The sequence below is a fragment of the Osmerus mordax genome, chromosome 13 (genome assembly GCF_038355195.1).
Source record: "Osmerus mordax isolate fOsmMor3 chromosome 13, fOsmMor3.pri, whole genome shotgun sequence".
NCBI lineage: Eukaryota > Metazoa > Chordata > Actinopteri > Osmeriformes > Osmeridae > Osmerus > Osmerus mordax.
In genome coordinates this window covers 9,742,735-9,760,905 of record NC_090062.1, presented here as the reverse complement: position 1 = coordinate 9,760,905, position 18,171 = coordinate 9,742,735, and the positions used below count along the sequence as shown (strand labels likewise).

The following is an 18,171-nucleotide window of genomic DNA, read 5'->3' as shown; positions in this document are numbered from 1 at the left end:
TCACAGTAAAAAACAGAAATGTGGTATAATCATAATCATATATATATACAGTACGGTGTTTAAGGTGAACATGGAACAAGTCAGAAATGAGGGGTGATATGTGATAGAGGAATGAAGTAGGTAAAGAGGGAGTAGAGAACTAGAGGGGAATGGAGGGAGTAAAGAGTGATAGAGGGAGGAAGGATGCTTCTAGGTGCACAGGTGAATAAATGGATAGCTGTACTTTTCCTCTGTGAAGAGAGAATGTGACCGTGTCAGTGGTCAGGAGGGGGGGGGGGGGGGTGTTCCATTTCTAATGCCACTCTTCTCTCCACACCGCGCTCAGCATCTGGTAAGAGCCAGACAGGGGGAGCGTATGAGGGGAGCAGGATTTGGGTTAGGAAGCAAGGTAGCAGGGTGGGGAAACAGGGTAGCATGGTTAGAGATAGGTAGCAGAGTTTGGGGAGAGCGGCTTGTGGCCCTGACTGACACAGGAAGTGGTTGGGGAGAGCGGCTTGTGGCCCTGACTGACACAGGAAGTGGTTGTCCCCCAGTCCGACAGGACAGGAAATAAATATGTGGCACGGGACTCTGGGAAGGACGGAGAAGCATGGAGCGCATGAGGCTGAAATCAATCAATAAAAATTTGATGATAATAAAATGTATCATGTGTTTCTTCTATTACATTATTGTAAAAGGTTGTCAGATAGATAGTGATAGCCATCTATTGTTTATGTGCCCGCCCCCTTAGCTGTCAGTCTCAGAAGGTTGGCGCTGATATGACACTATTCACACTTCCTATTGGCTGACGGGCATTTCATTACACCAATGGAGGCCAATGGAGAGAGCTGGCCATACAAGAACCCCTCCCCCTAGAGTGGTGAAGTAGAGGGGAGAGACGAACAAAGCTGACAGGAAGTGCCCAGCACTGAGCACCCCTGGGGGAGTCCAGGGAAGGGGGGGGAGTTCTATCTAGGACAGCCTAACCACCAGCCCCTACCAGCTTTACACCCCCCCACCCCCACCCCCACCCCACAACATCACCACCACCTACGTTACAACATCACCTCGGCAACCGGAGCAGGGTGAGCTGTGTTTCCCATGCTGCAGCCAGAAGTGTTGCAGAGACTGTCCCAGTGTCGTGTCAGGTGTTAGGAGAGCACACGTACTGGACTCCAGACACAACACATCTGGCTGAGTTGGGCCAGAGCAACACAGCCCTCCATGCTGATAGCTTAATACAATCAACAACAGAACAGGAAACACATTCAGCAGGAAACACATGTTGAAAACAAAGAAACAGAAGAAGAATGGTGTCTAGAATGGGAACAGAAACAGAGGGTCATGGTAGTGTGGTGTCAGGCGGCAGCTCTTTGGGTCCGTCTGGACGTGTAGATTTACATATTTATGCCTTTTTAATATCATCAAAATTATCATCAAACACCTCATACTCTCCATTGCAACCCCTGTCTGGGCCAGGCCTCAGTATAAGCCACACCCCCTCAGGTTGTTGGCGATGATGATGTCGGTGACGGCGTCAAACACTACTTGAATATTCCCCGTGTCTGTGGCGCAGGTCAGGTGACAGTAGATCTCCTTATTGGGTGAGCGATTCTTACTCTCAAACTGGACCTGGATGTAAGCAGTCGCGTCATCATACGAGTTAGCACCTGCAGAGGAGGGGAGGGGGAGGGGAGGGGAGGGAGAGGAAGGGAGGGTGTGAAAGGTTTGCTTCCATCACGCACGTTGTGTGAGCAGTGTGTGACGGAGGTGTGGGAGGTTCCGTCACCTGTGTATTCAGGGAAACAGATACTCAAGGGGGACTTCTTGATCTTCTCAGCAAATAAATCCTTCTTGTTGAGGAAGAGGATGATGGAGGTGTCGATGAAGAACTTGTTGTTACAGATGGAGTCAAAGAGCATCAGAGACTCATGCATGCGGTTCTGTCGAAAGAGGGCACGTGCAAAATAATGAGTCTGTGGATTTGAGATTCTTTGAATTGCGTGTGAGTGTGTATGTGTGTGTGTGAAAGGGTGTGTGTGTATTTGTAGAGTGTGTCATTGCTACTCACAGTGGTCTCATCCTCGTGCAGCACCTGGTCATACCCACTGAGCGCCACACAGAAGATGATGGCCGTCACATCCTCAAAACAGTGGATCCACTTCTTACGCTCAGACCTCTGGCCTCCCACGTCAAACAGCCTGTCCCAGCAAGGAGAGCAGGTCACACATGCAACACGCGTCACATGCTAACGGTTCACACTACGCCTGTATGACTTTCCTCAGTTGCATTTTCTGAACATATATGTGTGGCTTTCTTCAAAGCGTGTGCAGTAGCTGACCTGAAGTGGAGGTTCTTGAAGGTGAAGTGGGTCTCTACAATGCCGGTGGTCTTGACTCGAGTTCTGAGGATATCCTGCTCTGTGGGCTGATAGTCTGGCGCACCAATACGATCTAGACTGTCCAGGTAGCTGAGCAGGAGCGGGGAGGGGGAAGAGGAGGACACAAAGGGGGAGGGGAGGAAGGAAAGAAGGGAGGAGAGGAAAGGAGATTAAAGAACAGAGATTCTGATTTCTTCGCATTGTAGGAATGTGTTACAGACTGTGTAATAGTTGTGGTCTATGACTGCTGGCATATACCTATTTATAAACAAAATGGGAACTCAGGTTTAGCGATGTATCTATTTAGGTATTCCAGTTGCTAGTGGTAACTCACTACTGGGCGGAGTCATTGAGCTGGTACTCGCGGGCACGGTTGAAGCACTCCTGGGTCCCGGCGTCGCTCCACACACGCTTCATAGCCGTCAGCAGCTCTGCGGAGTAGGGCTCTGTGTCCTCCATACGACTCACCACATCACACACCAGCTTAGCATCCGCCTGGAGACACACACACACACACACAAGCCCGCACGCATGCATGCACACACACATACAAACACACAATACAGTATGTGGAGCGTGAATGACAAGGGGGAGTGAATGGTTACGTTCCTGGATAAAGCTCGGGTAGCTGGAGGCGCACAGTGAAGTCACAGTCCTCTTTAAAGTGCACTTGGATGAGGGGGGGGGGTGGTAATAACCACCCCTCCACTGCCACACACACACACAGAATCTGCACCCACCTTCCTGTCCTTGTCTCCAAACTCGATACCCAAGGAATCCATGGCTCTCAGGATGGCAGCCAAGCTCTGGATGGTGTTGCTATACACAACAGGCTTATACTGCTTCACATCATCCCCAGAGAAACCATCCTCATGGATAATCCTGCAAACACACACACATCAGAACAGGCACACAGATATGACGATGTGCACTCACACACACAGGCACAGTTGCATTCACACCTCAGTGGAAACAGTGAATATTCAAGCAGATGCTTCAGCATGTCTGTCTCAACTCACCCTGAGAGCCAAACAGCGATTCTCATCCCTCCCAAAACATACCACAGTGGCTGCCCCCATCTCCCTCTCTCTCTCTCTCTCTCTCTCTCCCTCTCTCTCTCTCTCTCTCTCTCTCTCTCTCTCTCTCTCTCTCACAAACACACACACACGGTTGCGCAAACACACCACGCAGGCAGAGCAGCAACCATCGATAGCCACTCTAGTCCACATCTGTAATAACAGAGTGAGGTGCCTTTCTTAATGACATTGATGTGGAATGCTTTGGAATCAGATTACAAATCCATTATAATGGCTACCAGCACCATGAGATACAGGCGCACTTCTGGACCCGTCAGCAACACGGAGGCCTTCCACACGTCCACTCTGATTAATAATACAGAGTTCTACCATCGTCTACTAAAATGTAAAATACATAAACTAAACACACATCCTGACAGAACCTTCCAATATGCAACAAGACAATCCAGAGACTGGATATTAACATTTCAAACAGCTGAACCCACGCACACACACACACACACACACACAGACACACAAGCTGTGTGGAAAGTCACTAAGTGCAGCTTCAGGTCGAGTCTTCCTGCTCGTCCCTATCCAAGCATTACATAAGCAACATAACCATATGGGTCTGGCAACACAACAAGCCACTGAGCAGCTCACTGGCGACCACCTAGAGAAACATCCCTAGAGAATCTGACCAGAATACCGAAATGGAGGGAGGATGGAGGAAGAGAGGGAGGATGGAAGGAGGGAGAGAGGAGCAGCAGGATATGTGTACTGTGTTAAAGGAAAGAGGAGCAGGATGCGTGAAGAGGGAGAAGAGGAAAAGTGTGGATTGCCAAAAGGATGCTTGAATGCATATCTATTTCGGTTTGAAATATAGAATATCCCGTCGGCGGAAGGGACGCGGATTGTGGTGATATTTAAGAAAAAAAAATCTATTAATGTAGCTGTGTATAAAATAGAACAGTGATTTAGATGAGTGATTTAGATTAGAAATAGAAAGGTTTAAATGAGGTTTTAGATTCCATATTTTCTGCGTAAATCCGCTTTTGTAGGCAAAGTACTCAGAGCGATATCAGGCACTTAAAGCCATTAAGATTAAAGCAGAGGTATTCGCTAATGGAGCTGTAGTGACCTCACAAATACACACATACACATACGCATAAACAGACACACACATACACACAACACCCACGTATCCCAGATATCCTTGGGGGGAAAAAACTGACTGCATTTCAGCACCGTCTGAGTGAACAGCACCCCTGCGGCCCAAGTACTGACGGCCTGCACCGCCTTGATTACCGTCTACAGGAGGTGCTCGAGTCACACCGGCAGAGGTAGGCTACGGCCTCTGGAAACATGGCGGAGCTTTAGCGGCTCAGACTCAATATGGACACAGGAGGCGCAATCTCAGGCCTCGCCGCAAACGAATACGCTTAAATCAAAGAGAAGGACACTTACTTCATCTGTTTGACGATCGTGCTTTTGCCCGATTCTCCTCCTCCTGTAAGGAACAGAGTGCAGAGTGAGAGGCTGCTATCAGCACCACGGAGAGCACCACCGCCCCGGCCCGGCGCTTTCAGATCCATCCATTACCACCGAACCGTTCAGAACGGCCATTCCCGTTATAAAACGGTGTCTTACCCAGCAGCAGCAGTTTGACGTCCTTGGCAGCCGTGACTCCATCCTCTTTCAGATTTTTCTCGATGGCTTTGCTCCTGTCAAGGGCTGCGCGCTCCTCGGCGCTAAGTGTACATCCCATGGCTCGAGCCGAATGAACAATCCCTTCTTCTCCTGTTCCGCCCTGTCCCTCGCGACTCAATCACGGTGTATCTCTCTCGCTCGCTTGCACGGTCGGCTACTGCATGAGGCCCAGATTGAGGGCAAATAGAACCGGGGTCCGAAAAGGTTTTTTTTTCTCCGTGTCTCTGTAGCTCTCGCTCCGTCCCTCTAGGAGCGGGGGGTGGGGTCGTTGTGCTCGAGCCTCGGGGCTGGGGGTCTCTATAGGGCGGCGCTGATGACAGCGAGCGCGAGCGATCTCATCGTTCAATCTCTTCACAATAGCTGAGCGAGGAAGGCGGAGGGTGCGCGAGACTCACCTAGCGCAGACAGATCTCGCTGACGTCAGAGTCCAGGCAGAAGCAGTAAAATCACGTCCACGAGAGAGCGCGTTCAGTCTTAGACATTAACGTTGCTCTCGTGGAATGATCTATTTCGTATAATTCATAGTCTGGAACGAGGCAAAGAATTCTCGCCTCGTCAGTGTTCTTATTAATAGGTGACCTGTAATTCTGTTTTACCAAAACCAACAAAAAAATGGACGTTATGTATGATTTAATATTGTACAAAATGCGTGTATTGCTACAATAAAATCCCTAATTTTATAATCCAGCAATGTGTAAATGTGTGTCTTAGGTGTATTGTATGTAGTGTGTGCTTCTATGTAAAAGTACATACTATAGGTTACTGTGTGTGTGCATAGTGTGTGTGTATACAAATGTGTGCATTCGCCTGTGTGTGTGTGCATTAAAAGCTTCTAATCCGTGCATCACATCTGGATTGACAGGCAAGTGTGGAGGGGGAGGACTCCCCTCTAAAGCAGCTCTGACACTACCAAGGGACAGATAAACCTACAATCAGTAGAGGCCTCCACAACCTTGGCCTGCTCAGGCTGCAGCCTTGATCACATGAACCTTGAACCCTCACACTTATGCAATGGGACATATGCCAGTCTACATGCAGAAAGGGCCCTATATGAGCAGCACTGAATGACTCAGTTTGTGTGTTCATGTATGAGACAGAAAGTGAGTACTAGAAAGAGATTACTACCTCGTCAGTATGCTGGACCTTGTGTGGATATGAATTAGGTAATGCGTTCATTTCCCAAAATGGACTTTTACCTTCACTTCAATTACGGTAATGCATTCACAACGACACAAATATTAATCTGATTGCCGTTTTACAAATCCAACCCTTTATTTTGATTTGTTTGAACATGTCCCACATCCTGCACATAGCATTACTAAATGTACAATGGCAATGACATTGTGGTGACTGGTTCCTGATAGAGGGATTACATTCTGATCAGAGCAGAACTGGGCTGAGGTGTGTGTGTGTGTGGGGGGGGGGTCAGAAAACTGCTCCACAGGTACTTTATGAACAACCTCCCACACTCAGGACTAGTTTAGTCAAAAGAAGGATTGTTAAAAAAAAGAAAACAAAGTCAGAATGACATAGAAATATGCACAATTATAAAAGAAAAAAACGGTCTCACAAGCAAATACATGTCTGCACACATACACCAACACATACCACTTCATGTACAGTTAACACCTACAATATACGGACAGTAACCTATGTACCAGAGACCATGGAGATATACTGTATGAGTCAACTGTTCATCCTAGCCTCCTACACACACACACACACACACATACCCACAATAAGACAGCGTGTCAGAGAGTTCCATCTCATGGCTGGTTTTCCAGCATGTTTTCTGCCAGGCTGGTGAGTTTGCAGTCCTCCAGAGCTCTGACCAGCCTGCCCAGCCTGGCAGCCCGCCCCTCCGCCTGCATGAAGCGGCTAAGCAGCTGGTAGGCCTGCTCGTAGAGCCCCTCTCTCTCGTACTCGTACGCCAGGTTGTCTATGGCCGGACCCTTCAGTGCACGGCAGGTTTTCCCCAGGGCCCGGCCCACATGCTTCCACTGGCGGCCCACCCCGCTGGAGAAACACTGCAGGTCCGCGGGCGTCAGCATGCGGTCCTCTGATAGGCCGAGACATAGGGGGAGGGACTATTAGAGACATTTGGGGCCAGTGTGGGGTAAATAGGGTCTATGTCAGGTATTCAAGCCCTGTAAGAGGGTAGGTGGGGTATGTGTGAGCTAGGGAAGGACATCACAATCTACCCTGAAATCTTCCTAACTGGGTTTGGGCCGCATGGAATGTACTCACCAAAGGCCCTCTTCTGAAACAGAAAGCAATTGCTGGGCACTGGAGACACTTCCTGTGTGACAGGTCGCTGAGGGTTGTGGCCTAGGGCCTGGTTCTGCAACTGCTGCTCCAATGCTGTGACCTCATCATCCCGCAGCCGCTCTGGCTGAGGAGACATGGCATTGTCATTCAGTAACCAGTGGTGTAGTCAGTGGGTGTACAGGCTATCCATGGAAACAAAGTACAGAGTAGCTAGTCTCTGGGCCAGGGGAGGCATTGGAACAGTGAGGCGTACCTGTGCTTGGTGGATGTGCTGCAGACAGAGCTCCAGGGAGGGGCAGTTGTCCAGGGTGTGCGTGCCGGCCCTCAGCTCTGTCTCTGCCTCGAGCTCCAAGGGGCTGGTAAGCAGACGGCAGGAGTGCTGGGCGAGGGACTGCCGCACAGCGCCTGAGCTGTAGCTCTCCAGGAATCGCCGGCACACGGTGGCGTCCACAAACTTCACCTCCACGCCCAGCCGGGGGTCGGCATCGTGCAGCTTCAGGATCTCGTACCCCACCAGACCCCCCACCGAGTCTGGTCACAGGCCAGCACAGGAAGGCCAATCAGACCACAGAAACAGTATTACAGTATTACATGAACAGGACTACCACACATACCAATCTTGATGAACAACACAGGTACACAGGTCGCCATGTCAACACTCCCTTGGCTCAGAGATCGGGGGCCTTACCTGTCAGGGTGAGCTTGATGACCTTGAAGACGCTGAATTTGCCATGTGGGTCTTTGTAGAGGGAGAGCAGGTTCACAGAGGGACACAGCGACTGCAGGAACAGGACAGCACAGCCTGTCCATGGGACATCTTTCACACTGTGCATATCCATACTCTGGAACACGCACACAATAAGGGGGTCAGATGGCTGCCGGTTCGATTCCTGGCCGTGCAAAAATTACGTTGTGTCCGTGGGCAAGGCACTTCACCCTACTTGCCTCGGGGGAATGTCTCTGTACTTACTGTAAGTCGCTCTGGATAAGAACTTCTGCTAAATGACTAAATGTAAATGTTAACAATAACAACAACAACAAACACTATATTTAAGGTCTAATGCTCCTTGATGTGCATGTCTCTTCCTCCATCTCCTCGTCCTGACTCCCTGTCCACCTCTCCCTCTGACTTGTTTATTCTCTACATTCATGATCGGGAATTATTTTGTCTGAACTCAGTGTCCCTGTCATAAGCTCCTGTCTGAACGTTCAGTCTATACAACAAGTGACACATGAGGAGACTTCCAGGGTTATGAATCAATCCAAGCAGAAAGCAAAACAGCTGAGTCTGTGTGTTGGTGACCAGTGAAGACAGGAGATTATCTATCCTCAAACTCACAACTAACAATTTACACTGGCTTTCCATGGATCAGAGATCCATCTCTCCTACCTTGAAATTACGTAAATATGGAGTCAGGTGGCTGAGCGGTGAGGGAGTCGGACTAGTAATCCGAAGGTTGCCAGTTCGATTCCCATGCCAACTGACGTTGTGTCCTTGGGCAAGGCACTTCACCCTACTTGCCTCGGAGGAATGTCCCTGTACTTACTGTAAGTCGCTCTGGATAAGAGCGTCTGCTAAATGACTAAATGTAAATATGACTTTAATCCCCCAATCTGTACAGTACCACTCTAACCTCAACTTCATCCACATGCTCTGGGGATTCTAGTGCACATGCACACCAAACAAAGAGAGGTTGTGTTGAGGGTAAACCAAGTGTGGCACCATGTGCTAGATTTACGGACAAATCTTAAAAGACCATCTCATCTGGATTACACCTATATCCTCGTTTTAGGATTCCAACTCACAAGTCAGCCTATGACCATCTACCATAATTCATACTCCAGGTCTTATAGTGTGTGATGGGAAGCTTAGTTCAACCAACAGATGCACCATAGATGCACAGATTAGTGTAACAACTGTAGATTAAAAACGACATGTTGTCTATCATTGACTACGTATGTGTATTGAGCTATACCAGTCTGTCTGTATATCAGGCTGTCAAGGGTTAACTACGTAATATCTTCCTAGAAAGTCAAGTCTGGGCCAATTGTAGATAGGCCTATAGACCTTGATGTAAAAAATGAATAAAATAAAAACTGTAAAATAATACTGACACTTCCAGTTGTTACAGTTAATAACTGCATACAAGTGTAAATCTGACCCTATATATTTTTAAATCTGAAATATGGTCTACAGTTCAAGATACTCGGAAAAGAAATCGCATCATAGCGCGCCGCCAGTGGGTCACATGACGAGTGAAATTCCATAAGATTCTCGTAGAGGCATGTGTTGTTTATGCCATTACAGATAAAACGATACACTTTATGTCCACAACACACAACACAAATTTCCTTCGTTATTTGTCAGTAGGTGTTGGGCACATTTAAATAGGCGTAATTAAAAAAAGCATTCATTGTCGAGTCAAACTACTAAAGCCATTAACGTTAGCTGTTTAAAATTCGACAAAGTATGAAGAGTCAAGGGAAATGAAACGGAACCTAACTTCTTTCATTATTGACAACAAACGTTACGATTTACTTCGTTATTTGCTTCTTTACAAGCTGTGAGTCGTTATTTCAGTTTTGCTGTCTCTGCTTACACACTTCAACATTGTTTCATTGTCATAATCTTACCTTAAACATGGAACAAGTTAGTTCTGGGCGGCTAAGCGTCCTACCCAGCAGAGCACACCCATAGATACAATAATTTCTTAGAAGGCTATTGGCCAAAGGGAAACTTTTGAGTACTGTGATTGGTGAATTCAGATACAGCTTTACAATTGGCTGAAGTAAGGATCTTTACGGGAAGGAAGTAGTTCAGTTATTGTTAAACGCCCGTGGTTTGTCTTGTGAAGCGCTATGGTGTTTAGCGGAATACTACTTAAAAGGATAGTGTTACGACACTGGTAGCTTACTAAAAAGAAAAACGACTGAATATCATGGGACTTTTCGATGTTGACAGAAAAATTCTGAACCTAATATTCAACAGTCAAATCATCATATTCCCACCCCCGCTTCACCAACTCTTAAACTCAAAATTGAAACACCGTACATGACAACAATTCTAGATGTGAACTGCCTCACAATCGACCACAGGAAAAGGAAATGGCCTAATTACTGAACAGAATCTTCCTGAAAAGATTAAGGCCTGTGAAGTAAAAGTGTCCCTTGAAAAGGGTAGAAGGTCTGTGTGTCAAAAGTATTACATCAGGATTATAACATGAACATAAATATTAGTTGCTGTGGCTCTTACAAATATTCACTCTTTCACACAAATAATCAACAAAAATGGACACCAGACATTTCTCTGCTGTAGCCCTAAGCAGACCAAAACCAAGTTACCATGGTAACAGGGTATCCCTGCCTGTTCTTTGTAATGTAGAACTATCTGACATCATAGGGGCCCACAGACTGACCGTTTACACACTGATTTATTAGAAACAATACTTGAGACATACTCATTCATAATAGACAAAGGCAAAGTCGTAGAAGCCTTTTGAGCTTTCATGGGCAGCTAGCCGGCTGGAGCTGCTCTCATTAATATGTTTGACAAATTTGAGTGTTTCCTTGTCTCTGTAGACGAGCGCCAGGGAGTTGTCTTCTGGATACACTGTCAGGAGCTGAGGAGCGGAGGACACCATGTGACAAGTCACAACCATGACAACCATGAACATCTTAATAATCAGCTGCCATCTGCACATAGCCCCCCACTCTCCAGGGATCGCTGGAGGCCTGCTACTTTACAGAGAAGCCACTAACACACGTAGGATCAGTAATTTTACAAGATAAGAAAGAAGTAAGGAGGGGTTGCATTTTTTAGGCCTCAGCTGAATCTCACCTCCTCATCCTCCTCGTTGGCCACATAGGAGGTAAAGCCTCCACACTGGGCCTGCCAGTCTGGGAGAGAGAAACATGTCAAGGTCACGTTGGCTTGGTATCAACTGTTTTTGAGGAAAGTTTGTATGTGCATGTGTCCCTGACCTGAACATCCCAGAGGCAGCAGCAGGTCCAGTGCGTATTCTGCTGATGCAGCATCAGCATCGTTCAGTAGAGTGAAGTCTCCATGAGACCAGCGACGCAGCTCCCCAGAACACACAGGCACGCTCTGCACTGGGGGGCGGTGGATACAGGGGTGATCATGCTGCTCACAGACATACAACCATGATGGTCCACACACATACAAACACAAACCTTTGACTTTTATATTCTCGTCTGCTGTTGGTCTATCTCCAGATGAGCCTGTGGCACCTCTATTCCTCATGGCCGCCTCATCTTCTTGGTTCTCCTCCTCCTCCTCTTCCTCCTCCTTCTCCTCCTCACTGTCTTCATCACTGGGGCTCAGGTAGTGCAGTCTCAGGCCAGTGAAGTTGGACAGCAGTAGGAAGAAGGCCTCAGAGCAGAAGAGCTCCCAGCATGCACTCACACACGGAGGCAGGGAGTCTAACAAGGCCACTTCATAGCACCTGTACACATATAAATGCCTCACTGTCATTTAAAACCAGCACTACCATTTGGTTATTACAATATTTGTCTCTCAGTCTCACCTTTTATTGGGTGGACCCCGCTTGCTCCACTGGACCTGGGCCAACTGTAATGCTTCACTCACCTCCCTAAACTTCTCCTCCTGCAGAGAAAATTAGTGTCAGGCCTCTCTGGTCTCACCTAACAGGAGCTAGACACAGGTGTGAGGTTTGGGCAGGGAATATAAAGGCTGTACCTTGAGGAAGTTTTTGAGCTGGATCTCTGAGCTGTCCTCAAATTCTTCCTGAACTTGAGACTGATAAACACAGTCTAGATAGAGAGGGTTCAACCACTCCAGCAAAAGAGTCTCCTACAAATACACACACACACATGCATACACGCACACACACACAGTTAAATAACTAAGAGAATAACATTAATTTGCACAAAAAATGTAATAATAATAGTAATAATTACAACATAACCGACTACAGTCACAATAACAACCATTCTTCTCGTGCACACACTCCTACATACACACACTCACACATTCCTACATACACACACTCACACACTTCTACATACACACTCTTACATCTCTGGGGAGATGGGGGCTCCTGGGGATTGGTGGCTCCATGTAACGAGGTGGGCGCTCCAGAGATGGGCCATGGAACCAGCCACTCAGAGACAGGCGACACTTATCCTCCGACAACACCTCTGAAACCTGCACACACACACACACACATGCCATTACTGTCTAGGACGCACACTGTTCCAGTCAAGAACACAGCAGAAAACCGAGAAAAGAAGGATAGAGGCTGTGGTGAGCTTGTTACCTGGTGGAAGGAGACGGGCGAAACCTCAAACAGAACTAGAGTGTTCCAGCAAGGCACCAGAGACTTCACTATACTCTGGGGCTGAAACATACCTAACAATAAAACACACCATGTAACCTTTCAGACGCACATACACATATCAGGAAATTCCACATTCTGGCACTCTTACTGCAGCTCTCTCTGTCAGGAAATTGATGCTCACTATCAGTGCTGTACAGATCCAGCGTGCCTCCATCACTGCTCTCCCAGGGGGGCACCAGGTACAGGATAAAGGCCACACGTCTGCCCTCCAACTCATCATCATGACACAGTAGAACATCTACAGACAAAGGAACCAGCACACAGAGAATAAAGGATTGAGAGACAGCAGGTGTTACAGACATCCTTTTTAAGACTTTCCAGAGCTATGCCCGTGAACACTATGGTAACCCTAACACTGGCAGACATCATTCTAATACTTCCTGACCAAGGTGAGAGGAACAGGAAGTAGTGGACCTGTATACTGGTACTTGGCACAAGAGATATCCACTGTCGTCTCCAGCTCCACCTCCAACACCTCTCCAAGCCAGGCTCGGAACCGTCCAAATAGTGCTGCCCTGTCAAAACAAACAGTATATGTAATACACATATCCAAACATTTGAATATTAACAGATAATATGATATCATATGGGGTTATTAAAGGCACTCTCTCCGCTGTTACAGATTTACCTGAGGCCAGTGATGTGAGGCTCTTTTCTCTTTTTCAGGTCATCTGACTGTAAAGGGAATTGGGAAAACCAACTTGTTACCACTCTGGAGAAAATGGCCTGCTAAAAGCTACGTGTGATCCTATACCTGTCTGAATTTGTACAGGTCGTTGGACTTCTCGTGAAAATTGAGGTCTAGTAGTTCTCTATGCAGGTTCTCTGTGAAGGCCTCGCTTTGAAGGAAGTTGCGTATGGTGCAGTGAGGGAAAGGCTCGCAGGTCAGCTCCAGCCCGCCTGCGCGAAGACACGGCGGAGAAGACAGTTGATTTATTTACAACCACTTTATTCACTGTTCATAAGGACCATTAAGCACACTGGCAGTATAATACATTTATTAAGAAGAAAGGTGTGAATGAGACGAGTATGCCGAGACGACACTACACTGTCTCACTGAGATGTAGTTCAATAGAATAGGCTATTTCAACAACAACTAATCTACAACAGATACCTAGTTTGGGGGATAATTAATAATTGGCTGTATAGCCAGCAAGCGTTTCATTGTGTGCGCAAGATAGCTATGGAAACCATGTGATTGATGCTGTATAACACATGTACCTAGCCAGCTAAAAAGCTTGGCGATCTAGCAAGCTAACTGCAGACTAACCATGGCTGTACTGTGCTCGCTGTGCCCAAGCTTCCTTCACCGCCTTCTTCACTTCCTCGTTGTCAATAATGGAGGAAAGTTCTGCTGTCTCCTCTCTTTTCTTTTTCTTCTTTCTTTCCTCTGAGTTGTTGCTGTCATTTTGGTGTCGCTTAGAATTCATCTTAGCCTAACAGTGTAGGTCGCAGACATATTGCGTCATAAATACGCAGCTGACTTCAGCGCTCACTTCTGTAGCACTGTTGTAATGTAAAAATTGAAGTTGTTATACATCAAGTCGGCGTTTTATTTAATGCGTCTTTTGACAAAGAAAAATTTGTTCCAGAAGGTTGTTCGGTTCCACATTTTTTCATGTGGGGATGTTTTACAATTACCTGTTCCATTGCCGAAGACTGAATATAAATAAGTCTTCACTGTAAAATACCTTTTTCAAATGCATTTGATACTGCAGTGTTGAGCCATCAGTGAGTAAGCCTACTGTCAACGCACCACCATTCAACAAACCCCACACTTGTGACATTTATTTTAAAAATGAACTTTTCCTTGAAAGGACCGCTTTATTAAAAATGCAAGACATCATCACAGGTTAAAACATAACATGAAACTCAATGCTGACGTTTTTTTATGTATTTAATCAAATATTTCTCTTCTGAGAGAGTGTAAAATCAGACCCTCTGGGATAAACATTAATCAGACAAAATTTGCTGGAATTTTCAGCTCTACACAAAACAAAAGGTCATCAAATAGTACTTTCATCCATCCACCATTAACTACCCCTGCAGGTTGTTCAGGAACGGCGAGAATTCAGAGGTCAGCTGCAGTAAATCCCGACCAGTTCTGCTTCCCATCAACCCATCCCCCGTGCCCAGATACGGCTGCACTCACAGAGACAGCCCAGACCCTCCTCTTCTAGTTGTAAATAAAGTTGAACCTAAGAAAGTACAAAACTCATCAGTTATTTGTAAGATAGGACAATTTATCTGAATTAACGCAATCTCTAGTGTGCTTGCACACACACACACACATGTGACGGGTATGTAACAGCTGTAGCCACGCTCCGTCACGACAAGGCTCGTTCGCCACTCACTGGGCTCGAACGCACAACCTCCGACTTGCCAAGCGTGACCACTACTAACTACGCCAAAGAAAAGCTAGCTCTTTGTTGGCGCGGGTGGCCTGTTACATACCCGAGGAGCGAGTTTCACGGTTCTAGAACATACCTGCTCAGTAGCTGTGGTAGGCTGGATATGATTGGTCCATAGCCAGGGGCGTTGTCATAGAGCTCAAACAGGGGAGCAGCCACTAGCTTGTAATTCTTGGGGACAGCAAACAGGGCTAAAGAACAGAATAAAAGCAGCAAGTCAACTCAAGACCTTCCAGTCATGAGCAACAGCAGTCTACTAGACTCAAGACAAGAACATTGCTCTATGGTATATAACAATGAATACATTATTATTATTAGGTATGCCTCCACATATGAATGTGGATAACCTTGCTGTAGCCTACACAATGTGTTACAGCTTTCTGTGAAGTGGCCCTTACCTTTTTCCTGCAGCTGCACCAGAAACAGTTTCTTATGCTCCTTCGGTTTGGTAATGTGGGCTGGAATGTAGGGATACTGTAGTACAGAGTAAAATACATCAGTAACACAAAACATAACCAATAACAGAGACAAACCCTAATCATCATCATTAACACGTAACTAGAATGCACCAGAAACAGCAGTATAGTTCTCCTTCCTGACATGGCTCAGAGTGGGGGTCTGCATACCTGAGGTGGCTCAAAGTTGGGACGCCACCAGTTGCCGATACAGTCATCGATCACCCAATCCTGCTTCACTCCATCCTGGCGGCCCAGGATCTGACACACACACACAGAGAAAACAATAACCATGATAAACCATAACCTTACCAGATCCTTAAAACAAGGAGAAAGGGCCCCTAGACATATGGGTACCTCTGTCATGAGGCGTTTCAGCCCCTCTACTTCATCCTCCCCTGGGCTTAACTCTCCACCAGGCCTGTAGATAGAGAAACGTGTAGCTAAGCAACAGAGAAGCACATCATGCAACAACAGAGTTCATTTAGCCAGTACTGCGTAATTGTGGACATTACTCACAGTTTGAAGAACGTTGTTCCCAGCTGCAGGAGCAGCACATGCGGTAGCCGGTGTTCGTGGACAATAAGCACACCCTCCACCGTCCTTCGCATCCCCATCTTGTCGAACTCCTCCCGCATCCTCTGGAAGCGTGCGGCCACCGAGCTATCCTTCTCATACAGAGGCTCCTTGGTACCAAATGTGTAGTTGGTGAGGGGGTATCTACGAGAACCCAGGAGTAAGCACATTATACAAGGTTTCCAATTGGTGCTAGCTTGCTAGCTTACAAGCTAATGCTGTTACAAACAAACATAACTTTGGAAAAACAAAAACCACAACAGGACTTTGCCTTCCTACTTACAGATTTATAGTTCGTTCCAGAGTGAGTGGTTTTGCAGGCGCGCTCATGTATTTGTTACCAAATTGAACTGACCCACCACGGGGCCAACCGGTGGACGAACGGTTGGGAGGCACGACAGACATGACTCCAAAGCAACTAAGCACAATTCACCTGTAGATTACCCTCTGGTAACAATGAAAACGGAATAATTATTAGATATAATAACAAAGAAAATGGAAGGGAACATGCACAAATCGCCTCCTCGCTCCCTTTTTTCCCTTTTCCGTGCAATTGAAATGTCAATCATTATTGCATTAGCGCCACCTACCGTTCTGGAGAGTAACGTATGTACTGCACCCTCGAATAGGTGGTTTCATTGCATATATCGTAAAACTTTTCATGCCTCGCATACAAATGACCGAGAAGTCGATAGCAGTTAGGGTTATTTGGTTAATAATCTCCATTTCATAGGAACAGCAAGCAGTAACCACACTGTATATTCAAAGCAGCATAGCTCACAATCACAGAAGGTCTTTGTTTTTGGCCTACAGTGTATATACTCATCATCTCCAACAATAAACACAACCAGGATATGAATCGTGCTCAGTGTATCTCACACAGCCCAGCGTGTCAGAGCTGGTATATCTTGGCTGTTGTGTCGCTCAGTTATTCCGATTAGAGTAATCCTGAGGATGGAGCCAGACTTGCTAATGGAAACGCAGTATCCGTACTGGCACATCTCCCGCATTGCGCCAAGCGTCATCATGGCCTTCTGCTTCCTACTGGGCATCCCTGGAAACCTGGCAGTGGTGGTGGTGGTGGTAAGAAATCTGGAGCGTGGGAACTTTACTCTGCGTCTGATGCTGAACTTGGCTTTGTGTGACCTGCTGGTCTTGCTCTGCCTGCCTCTTGTCATCTATAACCTGCAGAAGAACTGGGACCTGGGCCCCGAACTCTGCAAGACACTCTTCCTCCTACTACATGGTGGTCTGAACGCCAGCGTGCTGACCATCACCCTACTGAGCGTGCAGCGCTACATCCATGTACTTTACCCTCAGAACTGGGCACGGCTGGGTCGCCTTGGGGAGGAGGCCCTGCTGTTATTCTTGTGGGGGCTTGCAGGACTCATAGCCTTCCCCTCCATCTTTGTGCGAGAAATCAAATCCCCCAGCCACCTCGGTTCCTGCTCCTCAGAATACCCAAGCAAGGCTGTGGAGATGAGCGTGCTGCTGCTCCAGACCGTGGTGGGCTTCCTGATGCCCTGCTGCATCCTGGGAACCTCCTACTTCTTCCTCCATCGCAGGGTGAGTCTGGCCTCCCAGTTTCGACAGCAGCGCCTCACCAAGCTAGTCAGCAGCATCATGGTGTCCTTCTTCTCCTGCTGGGCTCCTCTGCACCTGTTCAACTTGCTGGCGGCGGTCAATGTGGTCTTGAAGAACAAGGAGTTGGAACGGGTGTGTGGGATTGCCTGGGACTTCCTCATCGCCTGCTCCACATTCAACAGCTGCCTGAATCCTTTCCTCTATGCCTTTGCTTCCTCTGGCTTCCGCAGGGACCATCCTCAGCCCACCAGCACATAGCAGCTGTCTGACTGTCATTGATTTTGTTCACAGGGGCAGCTACAAACATAGTGTCTGATGCTGAATTGACCTTTCGCTCAAAATAAAAATATTTCAATAGAAATTATGGTATGGAGGGAATTATGTCCACATATGAGTTGTTTGAAATTAAAATAA

General features: G+C 47.1%; 5 protein-coding genes across 8 annotated transcripts; 1 reads left to right on the top strand and 4 right to left on the bottom strand.

Moving 5' to 3' along the window:
- Positions 1-1,028: 1,028 nt before the first annotated feature.
- Positions 1,029-5,429, bottom strand: gnao1b (guanine nucleotide binding protein (G protein), alpha activating activity polypeptide O, b). The gene is made up of 8 exons (XM_067248626.1): positions 5,026-5,429; positions 4,843-4,885; positions 3,100-3,241; positions 2,694-2,854; positions 2,321-2,449; positions 2,051-2,180; positions 1,769-1,922; positions 1,029-1,649 (listed from the first exon to the last, which is right to left on the bottom strand). The coding sequence occupies exons 1-8, from the start codon at positions 5,141-5,143 to the stop codon at positions 1,462-1,464; spliced, it is 1,065 nt and encodes a 354-aa protein (XP_067104727.1). The 5' UTR covers positions 5,144-5,429; the 3' UTR covers positions 1,029-1,461.
- A 910-nt stretch (positions 5,430-6,339) lies between these two features.
- tradd (tnfrsf1a-associated via death domain) lies at positions 6,340-10,063 on the bottom strand. Of its 3 annotated transcripts, none has more exons than XM_067249631.1 (5): positions 9,988-10,063; positions 8,042-8,195; positions 7,607-7,884; positions 7,333-7,477; positions 6,340-7,144 (listed from the first exon to the last, which is right to left on the bottom strand). In XM_067249631.1, exons 1-5 carry the CDS (start codon positions 9,994-9,996, stop codon positions 6,852-6,854), a joined length of 879 nt encoding a protein of 292 aa, XP_067105732.1. In that variant the 5' UTR covers positions 9,997-10,063; the 3' UTR covers positions 6,340-6,851. The 3 variants fall into 3 exon arrangements, with proteins under 3 accessions (XP_067105732.1, XP_067105729.1, XP_067105730.1); XM_067249628.1 differs by lacking the exon at positions 9,988-10,063 and adding an exon at positions 9,893-9,974; XM_067249629.1 differs by lacking the exon at positions 9,988-10,063 and adding an exon at positions 8,324-9,856.
- A 702-nt stretch (positions 10,064-10,765) lies between these two features.
- On the bottom strand, positions 10,766-14,177 carry ogfod1 (2-oxoglutarate and iron-dependent oxygenase domain containing 1). 2 transcript variants are annotated; one of them, XM_067248841.1, is made up of 13 exons: positions 14,002-14,177; positions 13,486-13,631; positions 13,360-13,406; positions 13,146-13,246; positions 12,853-12,969; positions 12,651-12,742; positions 12,410-12,538; positions 12,071-12,184; positions 11,898-11,977; positions 11,545-11,816; positions 11,335-11,463; positions 11,192-11,250; positions 10,766-10,973 (listed from the first exon to the last, which is right to left on the bottom strand). In XM_067248841.1, exons 1-13 carry the CDS (start codon positions 14,159-14,161, stop codon positions 10,812-10,814), a joined length of 1,608 nt encoding a protein of 535 aa, XP_067104942.1. In that variant the 5' UTR covers positions 14,162-14,177; the 3' UTR covers positions 10,766-10,811. The 2 variants fall into 2 exon arrangements, 1 of the variants encoding a protein (XP_067104942.1); XR_010878149.1 differs by having other exon boundaries at positions 10,898-10,973; positions 11,335-11,458.
- Positions 14,178-14,610: 433 nt separating this feature from the next.
- On the bottom strand, positions 14,611-16,707 carry nudt21 (nudix hydrolase 21). Its single transcript, XM_067248984.1, has 7 exons — positions 16,457-16,707; positions 16,117-16,317; positions 15,955-16,018; positions 15,769-15,858; positions 15,541-15,616; positions 15,219-15,333; positions 14,611-14,929 (listed from the first exon to the last, which is right to left on the bottom strand). The coding sequence occupies exons 1-7, from the start codon at positions 16,576-16,578 to the stop codon at positions 14,908-14,910; spliced, it is 690 nt and encodes a 229-aa protein (XP_067105085.1). The 5' UTR covers positions 16,579-16,707; the 3' UTR covers positions 14,611-14,907.
- A 438-nt stretch (positions 16,708-17,145) lies between these two features.
- On the top strand, positions 17,146-18,015 carry LOC136955705 (type-2 angiotensin II receptor-like). The gene has a single exon (XM_067249433.1). It carries the CDS (start codon positions 17,146-17,148, stop codon positions 18,013-18,015), a length of 870 nt encoding a protein of 289 aa, XP_067105534.1.
- Positions 18,016-18,171: the final 156 nt, after the last annotated feature.